This window comes from Mercenaria mercenaria, chromosome 7 (assembly GCF_021730395.1).
Source record: "Mercenaria mercenaria strain notata chromosome 7, MADL_Memer_1, whole genome shotgun sequence".
NCBI classification, from domain to species: domain Eukaryota; kingdom Metazoa; phylum Mollusca; class Bivalvia; order Venerida; family Veneridae; genus Mercenaria; species Mercenaria mercenaria.
In genome coordinates, this window is record NC_069367.1 from 38,387,252 (window position 1) to 38,413,754 (window position 26,503).

The following is a 26,503-nucleotide window of genomic DNA, read 5'->3' on the forward strand; positions in this document are numbered from 1 at the left end:
GTACGTGTTGGGTAAAGCCATGATTGCAGCGGTGCCTCCGGCTGGGCCAGTATGATACACTCGTAGGAACTGATGCGTACGACCATGAGTGTCGAAAGAGCGTACGAGGTACGGCTTGGCTCCTTGCGAGCTCCGCACGAATTCTCTGCGATGTCCGAACGGATATCCTACGATTGCATCCTCTATAGATCGTTCGGGACCCGTAAGTACGTGACCAGACGCTACGGTTGTACAGAGACCGTAAGGATTTTAAAATTGGTGGACACGTACGATTTTTTAAAACCGTACGGACATCGTACGGTTTTGGCGGCGCATTTAGTAGGCGCATGAATAAGACTTCCTTGTTGACATGAATGATCTTCGGGTATAGGTATTTACGTTAAATGTTTTAAAACGGATAAAGCTACAAAGGTAATCTTTACCATAATTTGGAGTTAAAAATCTATTTCAGATTGTACTATTAATTCCTTATAAGTCTACCATAGCAAAATGAAATTAATATATGTTTATATATGTGTAGACCTAGACACACTAGATATAGATCTAGATTTTACTAGCCTGAACTGGTAAATGTCTGACCTACTTAGCTCTTCTATTTTTATATAAAAGCAGATTTGAATTTGCTTCAAATAACGCAAAAATACTTTCAGTTAGGTTAGATTTGGCATTCCCAAGCGGCAGTCCGCCCGCAGACAGTTGGTAGTTTATGCGACAGTTTGATATTCTTTTGAAGCTTTTTTTCTGGCCTTCCCTTCAAATTTATTGCCTCCATGCTAGCCTTTTGTCGAATGCCACTCAAAGGTTCTCGGTCTCATTCTATTGTTTGAGAGGTGTTGTACCACTTTTGATCACCACTGATTTCCGTTTTGTTGGCAGGGTAGATAAGGTGGTTAGCAGAATGTTGAGGTCTGTATGGAGCTGATGTTGCACCTTCCTTCTTGCCCCATAACATAAGGTCATCAGCGTAGAATGTAGCATTGACTTCTCTGTGACACAAGGTCTTGATGTAGATCAAGAAAATTGTAGAATAAGGAACCCCACATTTAATTACATCATGTCCCACCGCGAAATTTTAAAGTTTGATTTCCCTACCCCTACATTGACCAGAGTCCGTCTACTGAACATTTAGGATTTGATCCATATGAGTATCAGTCCTTGCGATCCATTTCTCATCAATTTGTGCCCGTCAGTCCAGACTTTATCGCATGCCTTTTCAAAATTAATGCATTTCACAGGCGTAACCTTCTGTTCTTGAAATACATCTTTTATTTTTTTCAACACATATTCACGGTGGCGATACCTTGGGTATGCAGGGGTGCAAAATTTATATTTTTTCATGATAACTTTGTTAATACTTAACCGATTTAAACGAAATAAGGACGAGTGTCCGCTCATAAGAAAACTACAGCCTCGATGGTTAGGCTTGGGCACACGAGTTTCGTATTTTTTTTGAAAAGTGCAAACAATTGGATTTGTTTCATCAGAATGCGCCGTTGCACTTTTCACACAAAATATGAAACCAAGATGACCAAGCCCTACCACCGAGGCAGTAGTTTTCGTATGGGCGGGCACTCGTCATTAAAATTGGTTAAGTATTAATGAAGTTACCATGAAAAAAAGGTTAAATTTTGCACCCCTGCATACCCAAGGTATCGCCACCGTGATATTAGTCTGGTCGTCAGTGGAATGGAAATGTCTGAAGCCGGTTTGTCCTGTTTCTAAAAGATTATTGGTCTCCAGGTATCACTAAAGGCGTTGATCTAACTTTACAAAAAATTATACAAGTATTTTGTTGTAGTTAGGAACTTTAATGAATGATTTACATTACTGCACAAGTCAATGCTTTTGAAAGTTTTATATGTTATATACAACATAAACTTCTAAGTATGTGTATAAACCAAAATATTAAGCATTATGAAAGCACCTTTTAGATGCTGTTACATGCTACGTCGTTGTTTATTTTACTGAGGTAAATAACAGCCACTGCCTTTATGTATATTAAAATGCAGTAAATATAACAAGACTTTTCAATATATATATATATATACTATCAGCTTTCCTCTGTCTTCAATTTCCGTTAAGTCACTTATTGGCCACATCACATTCTGACACATACCTATTTAATTCTCTTAAATATTATCAAAACTACAATAAATATGTGTCTGTGTATTGTTGACTATTGTATATAAAGCAAAACAGAACCCCAAAAAGAGCTATAAGTACCGCACACTATTATGGCGTTTTTATTTTTAGCAACATGTAAATTAACAATCAGTAGCACTCTCTTTTAAAACAAAAGATAAAGGAGATAAATTCAAAAGTTGGATGAAAACGCAGTAGGTTGGGTGGATGGACATGTTATCATCTTGTCGTGATAGTTTTGATGATTCGGTCCTTGCATCCGTCCAGTTTTGTTTTTTTCATTTTATTTACATACTTTATTTAAGTTTGTTTTTCTCTGATTTCTAATTTATTCAAGAATTAAAGTTTCAAAAACATTAAATCACATTAAAGACGAAGTGTATCTAAACATAATTACGTGTTAATAGTGACATATATAAGTTAGCGAACAGATTAGTATAAGATTAACAAACTCGTGTTGTTTCGTTGAATCGCATTGAAAAAAATGAATAACAGTTCTGAATTTATTTTACGGGTCCGGGAATCGAACTCCCGACGAAAAGGTATATACCACAAATACCATTACAGCTCGGTTAACAATGAATTACTTTTTGCATCGTAATCGTAGTGTACTGACTTAAATTTATGTTATTGTTTTGTTTGTTTATTTTTACTGTGTGATACCTATAAGTAGGTTACTTGCAATCAATATCTTACATATAGATTCTATACTACTCCCGCACGATAATTTAAACGACAGCACGTTTATATTATTGTTTGTTTGTTATGGTTCTCATGCATCGTTGAGCTCAAAAAGGTTGTCAATGATAGAAGTTATGTACATACTGTAATGTTATACAAACATACTTTCTGTATCGAAACGTTTTAATGAAGAAAAATCATAATTATCAAACATGTTACCGTTTGAGTTAACGTACGGGATTTATATCTCCTAATCAGCATATCGATCAATATAATAATACACTTCTGTAATTTATGTTTATATTCATAGACGCTACTCGTACTAATAAACTTTGATAATGTGGCAGTTGACCTCAATACAATCGACACTGTTTATTTTCCAATACAGGTAAATCCAATATTTGCTTTACAATAGATCTATGACGGATTACCTTTGAACACCCCTGGACTTATTGGACTCAACTGCCACATTATCAAAGTTTATTAGTACTTACCGAGAGCTTGCTTTTATTGCGCATTATGTTTAAACCAGGAAGTAGAAGTTCTGTATCATAAAGGACACATACATACATATAAGATTTAATAGGGTTATTATAACAGTATATTTTATTATCCCACGAAAAAATTTCGCTTAGTGTGATCCGTTCTGGCAAAATCCACGAGAGACTATAGTTGCCTAACAGAGAACTAACAGGTACATTTACAGTGTATTAATATATGCTAGAATTTTGTCTTGAAAACTTATTATTTAAGAACACGGAACACTTGTTGTCTTTTTTGTTTGATATTATATATAGACAATACATGTATATATTTGTTTCCGTTTAAGTTTGAAATATGTTTTACGAGCACGAAAAGTAAAGACACGGGTGACATATTGGATATTTTAACCTTACATGTGAAACATATCAGTTTTCTTTTTTGTTTTGTTTGATTGTCAATATATACCCGCACCAGTGAATATTATATTTAATATTATTCACTGTGAAAGTACCAGTAATATTTTACTCTAATATTCAACTAATTCACTGAAAGACATGTAATAAATTATTGATTTTTCTCTAGTTAGAGTCATGGACGGAAACATCGAGACACAGCATGGCTTCATGTCGACAGATGATATACCATTCCATTTCTTACGAAGAGAAACACATAGGCGATTACTTGATATCTGGAGACGAATACATACTCATTTCATGATTTACGACCGAAGGAATATGGAAGACGAGTTGCTTAGACTGATAACATTTCTTCACTTCCCAGAATGCTCGGGACAAGACATTCGAGTTCTAGCTATTGCGGGATTTTATTACTTTGGAGAAAGAGACATTGTTGTTTGTTATTGCTGTGGACTATGGAAACGAAATTGGACGCGGGCAGATGAGCCCTGGACCATTCATACTAGGTTGTCGGCTGCTTGTTTGTTCATTCGGAACAACCGCCAGGTAAACCGACCATATTATGGGATTACCGAACGTGGATTGAGACACTTGGAACAAACAACTGAATTGCTGCAGCAAACAGCAATAGCATCTGGTCCATCTTTTGTCAGATCAGGAAGTGAAATCCAGGCTGGGATAATATCTGACATAAATCAAGTTGGAAGGGAACGGCACAATAATCAAAATATAGAGCGAATCGAGAGACAGAATGTTTTACCCGTAGCTAACTTACAAATGAGAGAAACACATGTCGGTGGTTTCCATATGAGCGCCGAAAGGAGATATGCGCATGGATTATATATCGACATTGAAACAAGAATTATAAACATTGCAAATGAAAGAAGAAATATAACCTATAATGCTTCACATTTTGGGAGAGGAATTAATTCTACAGAGTATGCAAACATGGCACAATCACAACAATACATGGTATCAAGCGAGAACAGTTCTGAGCATTTAGCAAACATGGAAACCAGTGTTGAACGAGAATACGTAAGTGACGAAAATTTTGATGAAGAGGCTGATTGGTCTAGGGTGCAAAACTCGAGATTGACATTTCATAGCATACAGGAACAGGAACAATCAACTTCAGGTGATGAAACAGCGCCGAAACAAGTTATTACAGTTTCAACAACTTTAAGAAACAATAACTTTACACGTAGACTGTCACGAAGCATTTCGGCTCCATCACCACATCAATATTCATGCCGAAGTTCTAGCCATATATATTCAGAACACACAAACTATCCAGATGGGTCTGCAAACGCATGTAATTCTGAGACCTGTGTATTTTCAGAAAGCAATGACCTGGCATCTGAAGAGGTCAAACACATTGAGCAATCGGGTTTATCTGTCGATAGTGAAAATTCTTACATATTTTGGGCAAATGAAACTGAAGAAAGAGCTCTACCTTCAAGCGACCATGAAACCAACATTGTCACTTACGACAACACCAGCTATGGGACTCCAGATTCGGATGAAACCCTTCTTAAGCGTAATCATCTCGATGAGGAAATGATGGAGGCGCATGCAGATATTGATACCAATAAAGTTTTGGGAGTCCCCGAATGTTATGATAGGACTAGTTTTACCGGTTGTGGAACCGGAACACCAACAACAAATATAAAGCACTCGGAAACGACTTCGGTGGAAGGCATTGAGGAACAATTCCATTTATCTGGAAACACGTACACAACTGAATCAGATATAAAATGTGAGACAGTTGCTTCACATACTGGGAGAGGAATTAATTCTACTGAGTACGCAAACATGGCGCAATCACCACTATACATGGTATCTAGCGAGAACAATTCTGAGCATTTCGCAAACCTGGAAACCAGTGTTGAACGGGAATATGCAGTTGAAGAGCATTTTGATGAAGAGGCTGATCGGTCTAGCGTGCAAAACTCGAGACTGACCTTTCATAGCATACAGGAACAGAAACAATCAACTTCACGTGATGAAACAGCCCCGAAACAAGTTATTACAGTGCCAACAAATTTAACAAACAATAACTTTAAACGTAGACTGTCACGAAGCATTTCGGCTCCATCACCACATCAATATTCCTGCCGAAGTTCTAGCCATATATATTCAGAACACGCAAACTATCAAGATGGATCTGCAAACGCATGTAATTCTGAGACCTGTGTATTTTCAGAAAGCAATGACCTGGCGTCCGAAGTGGTCAAAGACATTGAACAATCGGGTTTATCTGCCGACAGTGAAAATTCTTACCTATTTAGGGCAAGTGAAACTGAAGAAGGAGCTCTACCTTCAAGCGACCATGAAACCAACATTGTCACTTACGATAACACCAGCTATGGGACATCAGATTCGGATGAAACCCTTCTTAAGCGTCATCATCTCGAGCAGGAAATGATGGAGGCGCATGCAGATATTGATACCAATAAAGTTTCGGGAGTCCCCGAATGTTATGATAGGACTAGTTTTACCGGGTGTGGAACCGGAACACCAACAACAAATATAAAGCACTCGGAAACGACTTCGGTAGAAGGCATTGAGGAACAATTCCATTTATCTGGAAACACGTACACAGCTGAATCAGATATAAAAAGTGAGAAAGTTGCTTCACATACTAGGAGAGGAATTAATTCTACTGAGTACGCAAACATGGCGCAATCACCACTATACATGGCATCTAGCAAGAACAATTCTGAGCATTTAGCAAACCTGGAAACCAGTGTTGAACGGGAATATGCAACTGAAGAGCATTTTGATGAAGAGGCTGATCGGTCTAGCGTGCAAAATTCGAGATCGACCTTTTATAGCATACAGGAACAGGAACACTCAACTTCACGTGATGAAACAGCCCCGAAACAAGTTATTACAGTTCCAACAACTTTAAGAAACAATAACTTTACACGTAGACTGTCACGAAGCATTTCGGCTCCATCACCACATCAATATTCATGCCGAAGTCCTAGCCATATATATGCAGAAAACACAAACTATCAAGATGGATACCATCGCAGCGCAAATGAATCTACAAATGCATGTAATTCTGAGACCTGTGTATTTTCAGAAAGCAATGACCTGGCATCTGATGAAGTAAATGAAGGTTCATCAGTGATTTCAGTTTCGCATGTCAATGATAGAGCACGAGTAGAGACGGAAGAGACAGAGATCACAGAAGAAGAATGCAACAAATGTAAAGAAAGGTCTACGCAAAATGAAAATAACTTAAAAAATGTATCAGTTCTCTTGAACCGACCTAACGAAACAGAAATATTAACGCCAGAGTTCAATTCCATTCATCAACAAAACATTGCAAGTATAGCACAAATGCAGAGGAAGCCAGATGCATTCCAAAAAGCTTCTCCACTTGATATTTCGTATGAAGCTCCGATGCATGATCTTGTTTTGAAGTCTAATGACAGTTCAAAAGCTGACCGAGAGAGACAGCCTGGAGCTATGTTTCAAAATGCAGGTATATACATATCTTTTGACTTCATTGCTTATTATTTACCACTTGCTTTCAAGAGTTTTACTCAGAATGATCCTATACAGCTCCGTTAAAAATAAAATAGTAAGCAATTGAGTTTGACTCTATTTTTGAAAAGGCAAAGTTAAGAATGCGTACTTTTGCAAGTGCCAGTATTGAGCACAACATTTAATGATCAATAAATCCAGCATAATTAAATGTACAGTTGAGTAGAAGAAAATAAAATTACTATTGTTATATTGAAGCATCAATAACATTTTTCAACTGATAATGCAGTTGTTTACATTGACCGAAGCTGATAAAGGTAAACAATTCATTCCGCAATACTTCTGGAGTATATTATTTTTGGAATGGAGAAATCCCGTTAAATGTAGACTGAATATTATACATTTCAGTTATAAATTGTACGGTAATATAGAAATCAATAACAGTTGATAGTTATATATTATTATTACACCAGATTTATGTAGCGCCCTTTTCATGATAAACATGTTCAAAAGTGCTTTACATAGTTATAATAATTGAACTGAGTTCATAAACGAAACTTTTGTAAACAATTAATTTCTATTATTTGTCAATTTATACCTCACCTCGGGACAAAGTGTTTGATTTTGGCTATTGTGATCACTCAACATCCATCGTACGTAGGTTCATTCAAATTTTCTGCAAAAGATATCTCCTCTAGGCCCAAAAGGTTCCGCTCGGCTGCACATAGGGGCCATCCTATATCAGAAAAGAAAAATCTCCAAAATGACACCTTCTCCTGAATAACTTCAATGATTTTGAAAAAAAATAATATGACTGACCGCTCTACCGTGACTGTGTATGTGTGTAAGACACTCTAAAAGTCTTTTTGTCAGAAATTGCTGGCACATCTTTTAATATAAATTCAAAGAAATATTGCCCTCTACCATTGCTTCCTGTCTTTCAAACCATGGATGCCAGATCTAAACAATAAAATAAATCTTAAAATTACATCTTGTAAACATCTGGTCTTGTGTTAAAAAAAATCATTTGAATGTTTTTGGATGACTTTTTCGATTCAGAAATCAATATGGACACCACACTTACTTTTCTCATGTACATAACTGAAACTATGAAAATTTAAAATCTTTTAAGAAATAACTTTCCACAGTTTTAGAATTCAGTCATATAAAATTTAATGTTCATTGGAAGTTGTTCAGATTGTTTTGATTTGTGACACAACTGGCAATCATAGTGGTAATAATTTTTACTACACCTGTTTATAGTGAAATTATCTTCTGGTAAGAACGGCCTGGCCCAATTTTAAAACAATTCACAGAAATGGCCATCTACCGAAATTGTTTTAAAGCTGTTTTGATTTGTCAAACACAAGGCCGCGATGGGCTGTGGGCTGGTATCCCCTTTATGGATATATGGAAAACCTTCACCTCTGAATCTGCAGGCTAAATTTGTTTGACAAAAATGTTTGTTAGATAAATTTCTACCAAAATCATGAAAATGTCTAAGATGTGCAATTCAGATGAGCGACGAAAGATCATCATCTCCCACTTATTGCAGTATTAACTATGGTGTTTTATTATTTCCCCAGAACTTATTGATGCCTTACACAACCAGGAAGGTTTCGACGAATCAGACAAAACCGAAAAACAACCACATGAAAATGTCTCTGTCGTACTAAGAGGTAATTATTAAGTTTTTAATGTTACCAGCAATGATCAAAACCAAAATTAATGATCATGTGGGGTCAAAAACTAGGCCAACCGGTCAAATCAAAGCCACAGTTGTGAATCAATCTTTATGAAACTTAGTCTGAATGTTTGTCTTGATAATCACTAGGCCAAGTTCGAAACTGGGTCATGTGGGGTCAAAAGCTAGGCCAGTAGGCCAGATCAAAGGAAGGTCTTGAAAATTGGTCAGAATAATTGTCTCAATGAAATCACTAGGTCAAACATGTTTACATTGTTATGGTGTGTTACTCAGGTGAGCGATCTAGGGCCATCTTGGCCCTCTTGTTTTCATATTTAAAATAAATGTGTGTTGCAGATGCTATTGAATCTTTTTATACTTGTTTATTGACCTATTTTGTGTCATATTGTCACACAAACTGTGCAAAATTTTGAGAAAATTCGACAATGTTTAACGGGAATCGCTTCCAAGGTTATTTTATGCCATACATTTATGTCACACAAAATATGGATAAAATATCTCCTGTAAAATTGACAGTTAAAACACTTGACAAATGTTTGCCATCTTATTTAGTTTCTGGTATGTTTAGATCTAGGTTTGGCCGTGTACCATAACATTTTATATCCAACTTGTAGGAATACGAAAATGTGATGTCGTTCATCCAATCTTATCAGCCCTGTTCCTCATCGTTGAATATTCTATAATTGTACATACAGTCACATTTGTGTCGAAGTGCAAATAAAATATTCATGTAGAATTTTACTTTTAACTTTATTTCATGTAAACACTTGAAACAAATATAATTATATCGATGCAATCTTTATTAACTATACAATAATGTTGTTGAAGTCGGAAATTACTGAGTTCATTGATATAGCATTTTTGGAGAAAATTTTTGTCTGCTTAAACAGGACCTGAAAGCTACATGGGTTGTGACGACATTTGCCTACGACCAAAATCAAAATCTAGACAACGCCACTTTTCGGAGGGTGACAGTCCACATTTGATTCCTACAGGTAAGTATCATTATCAAATAATGAGATTTGAATTTAGAATATTAGAAACTACTACTGAAATACAACTGAAGCAGGTAAAATGTTATTATTTTTGCTGTTTCCTGGCATCAGTGAAATAATTTTGTCTGGAGTTATTGGACATGGGATATCGTAAAAATTGAACTAACAGCTTGTCCTACGTCCAGTATATCACAATTTTTAATTGTATACAATATACTTTTTGATTATTCAAGTTACTGTTACTTTGCTTTGCATAGAAAACTAAGAAGATAATATCTGTTTGTTTATTTTTACATTGAAATAACCTCCACCGAGTGAAAACCAGATACAATATTTTTATACGCCCGAAGGGACATATGTTATGACGCCAGTGTCCGTCCGTCTGTGCGTTTGCAATTTCGTGTCCGCTCTGTAACTCTTGAACCCCTTGAAGGATTTCAAAGAAACTTGACACAAATGTTCACCGCATCGAGACGACAGGCAGTGCGCATATTCTGGATGGCTCGCTTCAAGGTCAATGTCACACTTAGGGGTCAAAGATCATGTGACTTTGTTTCCTGTCCACTCTGTAACTCTTGAACTGCTTGAAGGATTTTAATAAACTTGACATAAATGTTCACCACATCGAGACAACGTGCAGAGCACAAGTTCTGGATTGCTTGCTTCAAGGTCAAGGTCACACTTGGGGGGTCAAAGGTCATATGACTATGTTTCGTGTCCGCTCTGTATCTCTTGAACTGCATGAAAGATTTTAAAGAAATGTGGCACAAATGTTTATCACACTGAGATTACAGCAGAGCGCATGTTTCGGACGGCTTACTTCAAGGTCAGTGTCATACTTAGGAGTCAAAGGTCATACCTTTGGGCGTATATTGCTCTGTATTGCGGTGCTCTTGTTATGAATAGTCACAAGTAAAATTGTAAGATAGAGAGTTTATATGGTAAACCTGTGTAAAATATTCATATTAATATTTATATTATTTGACCATTAAAGTGATTATGTATTAATAGATGATAATTGTTCAGGGTCAAACTTTGAGATTTGCTTCATTGATATAGTTCCGAGAGCAGAGTCAAGACGGCGAGCAGTCAAAAACAACTCTGCAGATACTGGATTTTATAACGCAGATAAAGGTAATAGTGTTACAATTAAGCTATGAAGAAATGTCACATGCTGTGTTAGAATTGTAGTTCTATAAATTCTAATATCATTTAAATTAAATTGATCATAATGATAGATATTAATCTGTATTAAATGGTGTAAAGCAAGTTCATTCCTCCTGAAAATGTAAAGTAGTGTCGGAGAAGTATAGAAAGTCAATAAAATCTTTAAGAGAAGATCATTTAGAAGCATGCAATTCAACCAAGTAAAATTAAAGCATACACAATTTGATTCTGATCATGAGATGAGAGGTAATGGATTATACAAAATAAAAATCTTGCCTCAGAATCTGTTGGCTGTCTTTCAAATTAATTTGACAAAATGTTTCTACCAAAATGTGTAAGACTGGTGTGCAATTAAGGTGAGTGACAAAGGGCCACGTGTTGTAATATGGACTGTAATTTTATTTTATTTTCTTAGAAATTGTTGATGCCTTATGCAACCAGGAAGATAACGAAGAATCAGGATATGCAGGAATACAACCACCTGAAAATTTGCCTGTCATGCTAAGAGGTAAATATTAGTTATTTAAAGTTACTCACCACACCTTAACGCACACCAGCAGTGATATTCTAATACAGAGTATCTTTTTTGTATGCATCCACGATGTCTCTCTTTGATATTTTTTTCGAATTATTGGAATTTGTTGATATATAAACTTCCTTAAAGATTCCTTACATGTAACCTCCAATTTATTCCAGAAAGATACTTTTCTAGATTCTGTTTTCTGAGTCCTACAATTCAGATAAAATTCCTTGGCTTCATTGAAAAAGCCGAATACTTTTGAAATAAATCTCACTCTTTTCACAGTTGAATATCGGTCAATTTTGTGTCATGCTGGCACACAAATTAAAAGGGTGGTGCACACAATTTTGAGAAAATCAACAATGTTAAAACAGAACCACTTTCAGTCTTATTTTGTGCCATACTAATGGACTTGGTTTACTGAACGTTCTTTTTCATAAGAAAATGATAAGAAAAATCTCCAGTCAATTTGACAGTTAAAAAACACAACAGACAAATGTTTACCATCTAATTAAGTGATCTAGGTTTGGCCATACTCTTTTAACATCGTGTATCTAACGTCCCAGACATAAGCTCCTGCAGAATTCTTTCAGCCAATATTACCAACGCTGTGTGTGACCTCATCGTTTAATATTCTATACTTGTACTAAGTTCAGTCACATTCAAGAGAGATTTTGAAGTATAGTATATACTTACTATACCTGGGTGTGTTTAATGTTTCGCTTCATAAATATCTATTTTACTTTTAACTTTATTTTAAGTGAACAAATATAATTATGTCGATGCAATTTTTGTTGACTGTAGAATAATGTATTATCTCGTTGAAGTAAGAAATGAATAACTTATAACATTATTGTAGCACTTTTGTATTAAAATTGTCTGCTTAAACAGGACCTGAAAACAACATTTGCATACGGACAAAACTGAAAGCTAGACAACGGCACTTGTCAGAGGGTGACAGTCCAGATTTCGTCCCTATAGGTAATTAACATTATCAAATAGTGAGAAATGAATTTAGAACATTAAAATACAACTGATGCAGATTTTATTATTTTACTGGTATAATGTAATAAATCTGCCCGGTGATGTTTAAAATAGGATATAGCAAGCAATAAACAAACTGCTCGCCCAACGTTAAATTTATCACAGTTTCTAACTGTCTCAGATATACTTATTGATTATTCCCGCACAAATTGCAGAGAAACAAAGAGGGTGACGAGATATTTTTATTTACTGTAAGACGTTTTCACTGAGTGAGAACCAGGTGCAGTAATTTCGTTAACGGCATAGACACACGTAAAAATGTAAGATAAAGTGTTCATATGGTAAATAGTTTCATGCCAGTGTGAAATATTTTTGATTATTCGTTTTGAAAATACCAGATATGTGTCGCCCTTATATTAAAAATTATTTTTCTGAGAAAAAAAACCGTTTAATAAATAACTATTGTTTGGGATCAGGCTTATATGTTTGCTTTATTCATGTAGGTCCGAGACATAAGCCCCTACAGAATTATCCTACAGTTGAGTCAAGACGGCGGTCGTTCAGAAACAACTCGGCTAGTCCATCAGAACAACTGGCAGATGCCGGTTTTTACAGCGCAGGTAGGCCTAAAGGAAATTGTTTTAACACTACAGTTGTGTGTAACCCTGTAGTGTTTCGAAATAAATTGCACACCACTGCTATGCTCAAAGAGCAATAACATAACAACAAGGAAAAAGTAAATCAAAAGCTGGTTATTCCTACAAAGTGATATGATATGAATGTACGAGTATTTGTCTCTTTTCGCAATGATAAACTGAGTTTGATAAGCCACGGTGTATTTGCGTGTGTCCGAACGTGCGTTCGTGCGTCCATCCAATTTTGTCCGAACTATAACTTTGACATGCACAGACCAATCTTGTTTATATTTGACATGAATGGTTGCCTCAGTGAGAAGGAGTGCCATGCACAGAACCCTTGTTCTTATCTCAAAGGTCACAGTTGGAGGTCAAAGGTCAAATTGAAGTTTGTCTGGAGCATTTTTCTTCATGCATAGTGGGATTTTGATGTAACTTGGCATGAATATTCACCATTATGAGACGGAGTGTCATGCGCAAGAACCAGGTCCCTAGGTCTAAGGTCAAGGTCACACTTGACAGCTGGCAGGCTCGACATTCTGCCCGTGGGCATACTTGTTTACCTTAAATAAAATGCATTTTCCATTTTGAGCGATTGGTAGAACAAGCCAAGTTTATGTTTAACAAAAGTTGTTTGTATTTTATGATGTCTCAACAGGTGTTTTGTTTTAACACTGTTTATGCACAATGGGCGGATATACGTCAGGTGTAATAATCTAACGAGTGCGCAGCCCAAGTGAAATTATTTCGTACGAAGTATAGCCGCTGGAGTGTATAAATAGTGTACAAACACGGTTTTGTTATAAATTATTTCGATTCTTATATATTTTATTGTAAATATTAGATCAAAAATGATAGATCTGTTCCTTCGCGTCTGTATGGCACTAAATGGTAGATGGTCACGTAAGGACGTCTTGCGGAATAGTTCTATTAGGGCACCAATGATGGCAAATTATTCTACACAGCGAATAGCTAACTGTTCATGTGTTTAATTGTGCTATGTGAGATTTCGTTTTAAGCTTGTTTTTAAGTAAAATATTTGAGCAAGTTTGAAAGCTTTACACACGCCGACGTGACGTCAACATAGTATCATTGTGATGATTTAATCATTGCTAGTCATTTTAGAATAACTTTTAGCTCAGTGAACACTGTTCCACATTTAGAGATGTTACGACGTTCTAAACATTAAAATGACCAGAACTTGAATAAAAATGGGGAGAATGCACCTACCCCTTAGTTAGTATGTTGGCAGATTCCTAATGCAGCTTAATTGATTGATTTGCACACCGCAGCATTTCATGACGTTACGTTAAGCTGGGAAAGTATATATCTGTTACTGTAGCAAAATCATGGGAGGTTTATAAAGCCTTTGCAATGATCATTTGGAAGCATTTGTCAACCAAGCAATAGAGCAAACCCGGTTAATTCTGCTCATGAGGGATAACAAAGTGTGCAAAGTACCGGTACGGAGATTTTTTACAACCGACACTAAGTACCGAAAGACTGTTGTTGTGCTTATTGTTGAAATATTTAAGGTCTTGCGAAATCATAAAACGCAACTAGCGGATATAATATCAGACTTGGTTTGATTGCCTTTGTTCATAACGGGTGATGAAATGTACAACGGGGACCTGTGTTGCCTAGTGGTTAATGTCGCTGACTTCAAATCACCAAAGTAAGACTATACATTATCATGTCTTATTTTGTATAGTTGTGGACAATACTGACCTATCAGAATTCATAAATTTATATTCATAGCCTGAAAGTTATAAAAAAAAGTCAACAACTTATCTTTATTTTTTTACAGGAAAAGATCGCATCAGGTGCTTTTCCTGTGAAACAGGTATGCATTATAATTACCAAAGTATAAGTGAACTCTATCTTTGACATATATTTGTGTTAGTTAAAGATATCTTTAGGCATATTCTAAGTGTACTCCCATTGATTACAAATGCTTTTCCTGTGACACGTAAGAAATTGACATAGGGGAAATACAGTGCACAGTTTTATAGCCCTATATGATAGCTTTTACATACAAAATATTGTTGTTAAAACTTCGCAGTAGAATACAACGCACTGGATATCAAATTTCTGTTAAAAATAACAGTATATACCTATCGCTCCAAATTTATATTCATTTAACATTGATATTGAGAAAAGTTTTACTACTTCATAATCATTTACGGCAACAATCACTGATGTGCCATTTACAGTTGAAAACTGTGTAGAACTGTGCTGTAGTTTTCAGTGACATAACCGGATTACTGAAGCTAGATGGATTCATGTCTTGAATTAAAAGTTTAGCACAAAATGGTTACTTTGCATAGTTATTACGGAGACCCTTTCGTATAAAATAATATGTAAGAGATTTTTACCTGACTTTGTGTAAACATGTGCAGAACAAGTACTTACAAACTCTTGATGCTAATTCTTTAGTTTATATTTCAATGTTACTGATAAGGTTTATGATTTCGCAGAGTTTCAATACTCCCAGCTTGAAAATGATATATGGATTGAACATGCTAAAGCGTCTCCAAGATGTGAATACTTACTTCAACGTAAAGGTCAAGACTTTGTCAAGGCGGTCCTCAGGGTAAACACACTACTATTACTATTTCATTATGCTAAACATGACATATAAAAGTAGACTGAATATGAAATTCTTGGACAAGTGAAGCTAATTACAAAAAAAAATATACTTTCACTTAAACAGTTAATTACAGCTTTTTAGTTTTCATATAGTTATGAATTACGTATTTATGTTTAAATATTCAAATGTGGTGAAATGAATGTTACTCTAAACAGGATTCAGTAAAATTGGCGTTTACATACTGTACGGTGACGTTGCGTATCAAACTCTGTCACCTTTCAAGGGTCGTCATAATTCATCGAGAGTAGAGTGGTTGTGTCAGCATTTTGACTAAAATATGGTATATAAAATCAAGTGTAAACAGATTACTTGGAATTACTTTGTTTAACAGTGACTGGGAAAAACATGAGCCAGAGGCCAAAGTCACACAAAAATAAAAAATGTCACATAAGTTATAAGTGCTGATGGGCCCTGTGTCATATGTCTAAATCATATTGAATGCAAAAGGATGAAACTATTTAATGGTACAAATCTTATGTAAAGGAATGTAACCAATGCGCAGATTCCAGTGTTTAAAAACGTATGTTACCATCATATTTTTAGCTCACCTGAGCAATGCTCAGGTGAGTTTTTGTGATCGCTCGATGCCCGGCATCTGTCGTCTGTCTGTCAACATTTAGATTGTGTATGCGATAGAGGCTGTATTTTTCAACTGATCTTTATGAAATTTTGCCGGAATAATATCCTTGATAAAATCTAGGCCAAGCTTGAAAATGGGTCATCTGGGGTCAAAAACTAGGTCACTAAGTCAAATCAAAGACAAACCTTGTGTATGCGAAAGAGACTGTATTTTTTAATTGATCTTCATGAAATTTTGTCAGAATGATTACCTTGATGAAATCTAGGCCAAGTTCGAAAATAAGTTATCTAGGGTCAAAAACTAGGTCACTAGGTCAAATCAAAGAAAAACCTTGTGTATGCGATAGAGGCTGTATTTTTCAATTGATCTTCATGAAATTTGATCAGAGTGATTGCCTTGATGAAATCTAGGTCGAGTTTGAATATGGGTTATATGAGGTCAAAAGATAGGTCACTAGGTCAAATTATAGAAAAATCTTGTGTATGCGATAGACTGTATTTTTCAATTGATTTTCATGAACTTTGGTCAGAATGATTGCCTTGATGAAATCCAGACATAGTTTGAATATGGGTTATCTGGAGGACAAAAAGTAGGTCACTAGGTCAAATCAAAGAAATACCTTATGTATGCGATAGAGGCTGTATTTTTCAAATGATCTTCATGAAATTTGGTCGGAATGATTGCCTTGATGAAATCTAGGTAAAGTTTGAATATGGGTCATCTGGGGTCACAAACTAGGTCACTAGGTTAAATCAAAGAAAAACCTGCGTATGTGATAGAGGCTGTATTTTTCAATTGATCTTCATAGATTTATGCCAGAATGATTGCCGTGGAAATCTGGGTCTAGTTTGAATATGGGTCATCTGAGGTCAAAAACTAGTTCAAATCAAAGAAAAACCTTGTGTATGCGATAGAGACTGTATTTTTCAATTGGTCTTCATGAAATTTGGTCAGAATGATTGCTTTTTTGAAATCTAGGTAGAGTTTGAATATAGGTCATCTGGGGTCAAAAGTAGGTCACTAGGTCAAATCAAAGAAAAAGCTTGTGTATGCAATAGAGACTGCATTTTCCAATTGATCTTCATGAAATTTGGTCAGAATGATTGGCTTGATAATATCTAGGTCAAGTTTGAATATGGGTCATCTGGGGTCAAAAACTAGGTCACTAGGTCATATGTAAGAAAATACTTGTTTAAACTCAGAGACCACATTTTTGGTCCAATCTTAATGAAAATGGCCAAAATATTTGTTTACACTGTTACATGGTGTGTTTCTCAGGTGAGCGACCTGGGGCCATCTTGGCCCTCTTGTTTTCTAGACTTTGATTTTTATGTCAGTTTTCTATATTTTCCCCCAAGAAAGAGGAAATTGTTGCTAGTCCAAGGGCAACAAAAGTTACCTTTAAGTTTCCGAAAAGGATATCAACAATAATGAGGAATTGACTTGTGATGAAAATAACAACACCCTGTTTTTAAATAAATTTATTTTTGTTGAAGTTTTAATTATAACTGTTAAAACTAAATAAGCAGTATGTGCTCTTAGTGTAATACCAAGTCTAAAACTGAGTGGATGTCTACTGCTACATGTAAAGTTGTATGTGTTTAAATGATTGTTCATAGAAGTACACTCGGTCTACTTCTTCTTCCAAAGTATTTTTAAAAATGTTGACCAATGTTACTTTTGTCACATACAGGTATGTTGTTGTAAAATTCTTTTTAGAATGTTATCTGATAAAAAGTTTTCAGGGTATGATTAGAGCATTGTTCAGGCCCCGTGTTCACAAAACATTTTCAGTCTCAGTTGAGTTTGATAATGAAACTTAATTTCTCATTTATATCTAAATGGCATGTTTAAAACGAAATTTTAAGTTGATAACTATTTCAAAGTGATTATTCGGTATTGAAGGTCAGTCTCATTTGAAATTTAACCTTGAAGTTTTGGTAAAACTGATATTAAAATTTCAAACTCAAACTCAGCTGAGATCGAAAAATGTTTTGTGAACACGGGGCCTGAAGACTTACATTTAATATCAGTGGTATAAAGAAGTACTGTTCAGTTCTACCAGGAATGTAGAGTATATTAAATTCGAAGTTTTAAAAGATACAAATGTTTAACATTCTGAATTACCCAGTATCAGATGTAAACTGCTTTGAACTTTATTGACATTAAAGCTGTGAAGCTGTTACAGTTTTAGTTATTATACTTGTATTTAAGAGGTGCTTCTTTACTTTAATCTGAAAATATGTACATACTACATTGCCAATTCCTAGTACACGAGTTGCAACTGTCCCATAGAAATTTCTGAATGTCACATAAAATATTTAAATGTCACGTAACTTATTGTGTCTGACGGACCATTGTCCCATGGACAAAAATACTTTCCCAGTCACTGGTTTAAACCCATTGCAAAACATTACATGGCAAATATATTCCTAAATTCTGGATACTCTAAAAATGAATTTTCTTTCAACTGATCGTATGACTAATATCCCTGACTTTAAATCACTTGTCACTCACCGCTTAGGTTCACAAATTTTGCTTCATCAGGGGTTAGAATTATTTTATGTTAGGAAGCCATTCATCTGGTTATAGAATGTTCAGTAGTTCTACCCAGATACCCGTCCATGCGTGAAATAATGTCCTGGTGGACATTAGGGGCCAAAAGCTAACAAAATGAGTTCATTTTTTATAATTATGTTGGTGTGACGTAAAACCTAATAAAATAAACCACTACAAATCTTACATTTTACAGGATGATGCCATACTTGTACAACTTCATCTGAAAATCTTGACTACAGGTACGTGCAAATTTGAAACTATTTTAATACCATCGTGTTCACGTTTATATGGGCATGGCTAACAAAAATGTTTTTCAAATTCGTCAAATTATAAATGTTGAAAAGAAATTATACTAAATATTGCTTATACCATTGCTTAAGCCCAAGTGGGATTTAAAATCAAATATATAACAATTGTTTCCTAGTCAGATAGTTTCGTTTCGTGTCTTACTATATGATTACATACAATTTATATGTTTTGATGACTAACTCAGAACAGTTTAATCATTTTAAATATTGTTAACGTAGTGATTTTACAAATATTTTTGAAGAAGCTCAAGACTGTAAATTACAGACGTAGCTATGAAACAGTGTCTTTCTTTAATTTATTGATATCGAATGACCATTTAAATGTGAATTTAAAAAGTCATTATTCTGTGAATAATTTGTTATATTTATGTCTCCCACCACACAGTGGTGTGGGAGACATATTGATTTACTCCAGTCTGTGTGTGTGTGTGTGTGTGTGTGTCACAAAGCTTGTCCGCACTCTAAGTCAAACATTTCTCATCCGATTTTCACCAAACTTGAATAAAATGTGTTTGACCATAAGACCTCGGCCAAGTTCAATAACTAGCCAAATCGGTCCAGGCGTCTTGGAGTTATGGCCCTTGAATTACCAAAAATCGGTCTTTTTTACTCTTGTCCGCACTCTAATTCGAATATTTCTCATCCAATCTTCACCAAACTTAAACAAAATGTGTTTGACCATGAGACCTCGGCCAGATTCGATAACTAGCCAAATCGGTCCAGGCATTTTGGAGTTACGGCCCTTGAATTATCAAAAAATTGGCCTTTTTACTCATGTCCGCACTCTTAATCAAACATTTCTCATCCAATCTTGACCAAACTTGAACAAAATGTGTTTGACCATGAGACCTCGGCCAAGTTTGATAACTAGCCAAATCGGTCTAGGCATTTTGGAGTTACGGCCCTTGAATTATCGAAAAATCGGCCTTTTTACTCTTGTCCGCACTCTAAGTCAAACGTTTCTCATCCGATCTTCACCAAATTTGAACAAAATATGTTTGACTATGAGATCTCAGCCAAGTTCGATAACTAGCCAAATCGGTCCAGGCATTTTAGAGTTACGGCCCTTGAATTACCGAAAAAATCCGTCTCTTTACTCTTGTCTGCTCTCTGAGTCGAACAATTCTCATCCGATCTTCACCAAACTTGAACAAAATGTGTTTGGCCATAAGACCTTACCCAAGTTCGATAACTAGCCAAATCCGCCCAGGCACTTTTGATATATGGCCCTTGAATTACTGATTGGATCCACTCATCCAGACCATCTAATTGGATCCACTCATCTAAAACATCTAGAGAAACTAACATTTTTCATAGGGGCAGTTGTGGGAGACATGCGCTTTTCTCAAAAGCATCTCTAGTTTTATTCGTCTTCGATCATTACTTAGATAGAGTAAAACACTTTGACCAGAGGTTTTACTATTCTATTTTTACATATTAGAGTCCCGAAGAATATGCTTCAGTGCAGATAGAACAAGTGAAGATGAGAATGAGGCTGTCAGCGAAGAAGCTTTGGAGGGAGTTGTACTTAAATGCGACTAAAAACAAGTGGCTTTGAAAGGGCAGATATACTACTTCCTTTGGATTGATGTGTGCAGAACTGTTTTTGATTAGATTTAATTATTAAAATTATAAACAATGTACCAACCGTGCAAATAAGATTCAGCTCTGAAAAAAATACAGATCGATAAATATCCACAAACTACTGTGTTCTGTTTGGACCATCGAAATTTTTATTCCTGAATGGGCCATAACTCGATAGTGTGATGATGATGTTGAAACCACAATGGTGGTTTCGTGTTTCTATCATCGTATTTTGACTTTCGTAATCGTAGTTTTGACTTTCAACATCGTAGTTTCAACTCACCATCGTGGTTTCGACTTTCACCATCGTGATTTCGACTTTTGTTGAAACAACGATGACGAAAGTCGAAAGCACTATGATGAAAACACGAAACCACGATAATGAAAACCTGAAATGATATCGGGTTTCAGTGATTTCGACTTTCACCATTATAATTTCAAGTTTTCACCATGGTGATTTCGACTTTCATCATTGTAGTTTCGTGATTTTGACTTTGGAGATTTGGGGTTCAGAAAAAAAATATCGATGGTCCAAACGGAACACCATTACAAACTCAGCACACTGATAGTAAAATATATTTGTGCTGGGCGTTAATATGATTTATTGTACCCCCCGACAACAAAGTTGTAAGGGGGGTATACTGGTTTCAGGTTGTCTGTCTGTCTGTCCGTCTGGCCGTCTGTCCGTCTGTCCGTAGACGCAATCTTGTGCGCACCGTCTCTCCTTATCCCCTTGACAGAATTTAATGAAACTTCACACAATTGATCAGTACCAACAGTAGTTGTGCATGGGGCATGTTAGGTTCTTTTAGAAAAAAAAATTGCAGAGTTATGGGACTTTGTTTTTTTGTTACTATACTATATACACAGAGACAATCTTGTGCGCACCATCTCTCCTCATCCCCTTGACACAATTTAATGAAACTTTACACAAGTGATCAGTACCAACAGTAGTTGTGCATGGGGCATGTTAGGTTCTTTTAGAAAAAAAATTTGCAGAGTTATGGGACTTTGTTTTTTTGTTACTATACTATATACATAGACACAATCTTGTGCGCACCATCTCTCCTCATCCCCTTGACACAATTTAATGAAACTTCACACAAGTGATCAGTAACAACAGTAGTTGTGCATGGGGCATGTTAGGTTCTTTCAGAAAAAAAATTTGCAGAGTTATGGGACTTTGTTTTTTTGTTACTATACTATATACATAGACACAGTCTTGTGCGCACCATCTCTCCTCATCCCCTTGACACAATTTAATGAAACTTAACACAAGTGATCAGTAACAACAGTAGTTGTGCATGGGGCATGTTAGGTTCTTTCAGCGACAAAAATTGCAGAGTTATGGGACTTTGTTTCTTGTTAACATACTATGTACATACAGTCTGCATATGCAATCTTGTGCGTGCCTAATCTACCAAACCCTTACACACAATTTAATGAAACTTCACACAAGTGATCAGTACCAAGCTTAGTTGTGCATGGTGCATGTTACATTCTTTTAGATAAATATTCTGCATAGTTATGGGACTTTGTTTTTTGCTACTATACTGTATACATACAGTCTATATACACGCAGTCCACATAATTATGCAATCTTGTGTGCGTCAAATTGCATTGTACTGTGTCAGTGCATGCGGGGGGTACATTCATCACCTTTAGTGATAGCTCTAGTTTTATTTTAAAATGATATGATGAATACAATATGGTCTGAGCTATTGTGGCATATTTCTGCCGCGAGATAGCTAGGTAGCTATCAGGATATTATTGTAAATTTTCCAAGAAATTTGTAATTTTTTTCTGAAAACATTTTAGCAAAACATTATATTTTCTGTCCAGATTTTGTGTTTAAACCATTTTGTTATGTATACAACTTGATTATTATTCATCAAGTTATCAAGTTATGGTGGTGGGGGCATATAGATTTGCTCTTGTCCATGCATCCGTCCGTCTGTGCGTCCGTCCGAAGTTCGTGACATGCCTAGCTCAAAAAGTATTTGATATAAATTGATGAAACCTTGCATGAGTCTTTATCATGATATGAACTTGCGCACCTATTTTTCGTCTGGCTCATCAAAAATGCACATTTTCACCTTGTGACACGCCTAGCTCAGAAAGTATTTAATATAGATTCTCGAAACCTTGCATGAGTCTTAATCATGATATGAACTTGCGCACCTCCTATTTTTCGTCTGGCTCCGCCCCCTATTTCTAGAGTTATGGCCCCTGAAATAGTCAAAAATGCACATTTTCACCTTGTGACACGCCTAGCTCAAAAAGTATTTGATATAGATTCATGAAACATTGCATGAGTCTTAATCATGATATGAACTTGCGCACCTTCTATTTTTCTTTGGGTCCGCCCCTTATTTTTAGGGTTATGGGCCCTGAAATAGTCAAAAATGCACATTTTCACCTTGTGACCCGCCTAACTCAAAAAGTATTTGATATAAATTGATGAAACCTTGCATAAATCTTTATCATGATATGAACTTGCGCACCTCCTATTTTTTTCATCTGGGTCCGCCGCTCATTTTCAGAGTTATGGCCCCTGAAATAGTAAAAATATGCACATTTTCACCTAATTATCTGCCTCACTAAAAAGTATTTAATGTAAATTCATGAAACATTGCTTGAGTCTTCATCATAATGTGACCTTGCACACTTGGCATTCTTCTTGAGAATTTTAGCATTTATTACAGAGTTATGACCCTAGAAATAGCCAAAATAGTGGATTTTTTGTTTGTGATGCTCATAGCTCAAAAAGTATATGGTATAGAATAATGAATCCATTTCATAATTTTTTTTGAGGCTATACTCCATTAAGATTGCAACCATTTGAATTATTTCCCCTTATTTGTGACAAATGTACCAGTGGGGGGCACACCCTGTGTCCTACAGACACATTCTAGTTTTTTTTAAAATATGCCCCTTTTTCCACTTAGCAGTTTTTGGTAAAGTTTTTGTATGTAAGCTGGTATCTCAGTATCCACTAATGGGAAAGGATTGAAACTTCACACACTTGTTCACTGTCATGATGTGACATGCAGTGCAAAAGTTCAATAACTCTACTTTGCATTTTACAAAATTATGCCCCTTTTTCAACTTTGCAGTTTTTGGTTAAATTCTTATATGTAAGCTGGTATCTTAGTACCCACTTGTGGGACTGGATTGAAACTTCACACACTTGTCCACTGTCATGAGCTGATAAGCACTGTGCAGGTGCCTTAACCCTGTTTTGCATTTTTACAAAATTATGCCCCTTTTTTGTCTTCTGTATTCATTTAATTGACAAGGCTGTTGAAGAGTCGAGCGATGCTGTCCTCCGACAGCTCTTGTTTTAAGTATTGCGATAGCCACCTAGCTATCTTATGGCAGAAATATGCAACCATAGTCAGCAGTAAATGAATTGTCAGATGTCAGTGGGTGAAATAAATTTTCTAATGATGGTGATATGTAAATATTAACTGAATTAGTATAGATACTTAATGTGACTTATTATGAGGCTTGTACTTTGTATTTATGTTGTTTTTTTTTCATCCGTCTGCTAATACTTTTGTAACCATGTTTAAAAAAAAACCTGTTTTGTCATAACAATAAGAATTGTGAAGTAGAGGAGTACCTCTGAAAATTGAAATAAACAGACAAGCAATAAGCAAGATTAGAGGTGTTTTGTTTTTGACAGTGTATGTCAACAGCCAAACTGTTTTATAAAAGGTACCACTAAACTGCCTGCTTGAACTAGCAACCACATTTTCCTTAAAGTGTTTGTCTTGGAGGTCTGCACTCAAGAGAAGCTGATGACTAATTCTGTCAAACAAAACCTCTTGTCTTCTGCTTATTGCTTCACCTGTTTTTAAGCCTTTCTTGACTGTTGATTTTCTAGTTCTTAGTATCTATGTGGTTTTATTCATACAGTAGAAATAGATCTTTTTTTTTTACTTTAATGGAGAGAGACTCATTTATGTTACTTATAATTCTCATTTATATATCTTGAAAGTTTTATAACATGAATTCATTCACAAAAAATGTCAAAATTGAAACTTTAAAAATGCTTGTGTCAAAAGTGGCTGAAATTCATAATGGAAAATCCCAATCAAAATCATTTTCTGATGATACTAATCAAGCTATTTTAACAATTGTCAGGAGATCTCAAGGGAAAATACTTTGTTACCGAAAAAGTATACACAACTTTCTTAAATTCTTTTGGTTTTATAAAAGCTCAGTCTGAAAATGCTAAAGATGTCACAATTACTTCAAACCACTTTTCTTGATACGACATTTTCAAACAGATTTAAAGGAGTATTTGAATCCCTTTAGGAATCATATATAATGTTTTCATGTTTAGTGCATGACTTACATCAGATTAAAATGCCATTTGATAAAATACAATAAAGCTTTAGAGTTGTGTCCTTTAGTCAAAATAACTATTGGGATAATAAAAGACTGAAATAGCTCTACTATAAATTATCATACACATTGTAAGAGGCGACTGATAGGTTCTTAACACTTGGTTTTGCTGTAACTTTGTGATTCCAGCAGGTATGCAAATTTTGATTCCATACCTCATGTTTTTATTTCGATGTAAATGAGATGTGAAACCAAAATTTGTAGTCCTGTTTGGCACCATATAACCAATACTGTGTTGGTGCGCCGTAAAACCCAAATAAATATATAAATAAACATTTTTCATCTGTATTTGAAATTTAGTGTATTTAATTAAATTTAGGTTTCAAATCTCTGAAATAAGCTTTGTGTTTTTAAATTTTAAACATTCAACAAGAAGATTATAATGTTATTATGTCTCCCCCATTTATGGGGAAAACATATTGGTTTTGCCTTTGCCATCCGTCTGTCCATCCGCGTTAAGCTTGTCCAGCTTTCACAGGTCAAACTATTGGCCGGATTTCGATGAAACTTCTCAGGAATGATCAGTACCAACCCTAGTTTGCTTATCGCTAGCACTTTCAGCTTCGCTGCACAAAATGGCCACCAGAGCTAAAAATAGAAAAATCTTGTCCGGCTTTCACAGGTCAAACTGCTAGCTGGATTTCAACGAAACTTCATGTGAGTGATCAGTATCAACCCTAGTTGTGCATATCACCGGCACATTCAGCTTCGATGCACAAAATGGCCGCCAGAGCTAAAAAATTTTTTAGAAAAATCTTGTCAGGCTTTCACAGGTCAAACTGCTGGCTGGATTTCTACGAAACTTCACAGAAGTAATGATCAGTACCAACCCTCGTTGTGCATATCGCTTGCATGTACCGCTTTGCTGCACAAAATGGTCGCCAGAACTAAAAATAAAAAACCCTTGTCCAGCTTTCACAGGTCAAACTGCTGGATTGATTTCAATGAAACTTCACAGGAGTGACCAGTACCAGTCCTAATTGTGCATATTGCTGACACGTTGCGCCTCGTTGCACATAATGGCCGCCAGAGCTAAAAATAGAAAAATCTTGTCCGGCTTTCACAGGTCAAACTGCTGGCTGGATTTCTACGAAACTTCACAGAAGTGATGATCAGTACTAACCCTAGTTATGCATATCACCGGCATGTTCCGCTTCACTGCACATAATTGCCGCCAGAGCTAAAA

General features: G+C 35.7%; 1 protein-coding gene across 2 annotated transcripts; it reads left to right on the forward strand.

Moving 5' to 3' along the window:
* Positions 1 to 308: 308 nt before the first annotated feature.
* Positions 309 to 26,503, forward strand: LOC128558538 (uncharacterized). Of its 2 annotated transcripts, XM_053548151.1 has the most exons (12): positions 309 to 411; positions 3,889 to 7,215; positions 8,804 to 8,896; positions 9,813 to 9,917; positions 10,977 to 11,051; positions 11,500 to 11,592; positions 12,496 to 12,585; positions 13,092 to 13,208; positions 15,031 to 15,066; positions 15,701 to 15,816; positions 19,206 to 19,251; positions 20,762 to 26,503. In XM_053548151.1, exons 2-12 carry the CDS (start codon positions 3,897 to 3,899, stop codon positions 20,860 to 20,862), a joined length of 4,191 nt encoding a protein of 1,396 aa, XP_053404126.1. In that variant the 5' UTR covers positions 309 to 411; positions 3,889 to 3,896; the 3' UTR covers positions 20,863 to 26,503. The 2 variants fall into 2 exon arrangements, with proteins under 2 accessions (XP_053404126.1, XP_053404127.1); XM_053548152.1 differs by lacking the exon at positions 8,804 to 8,896.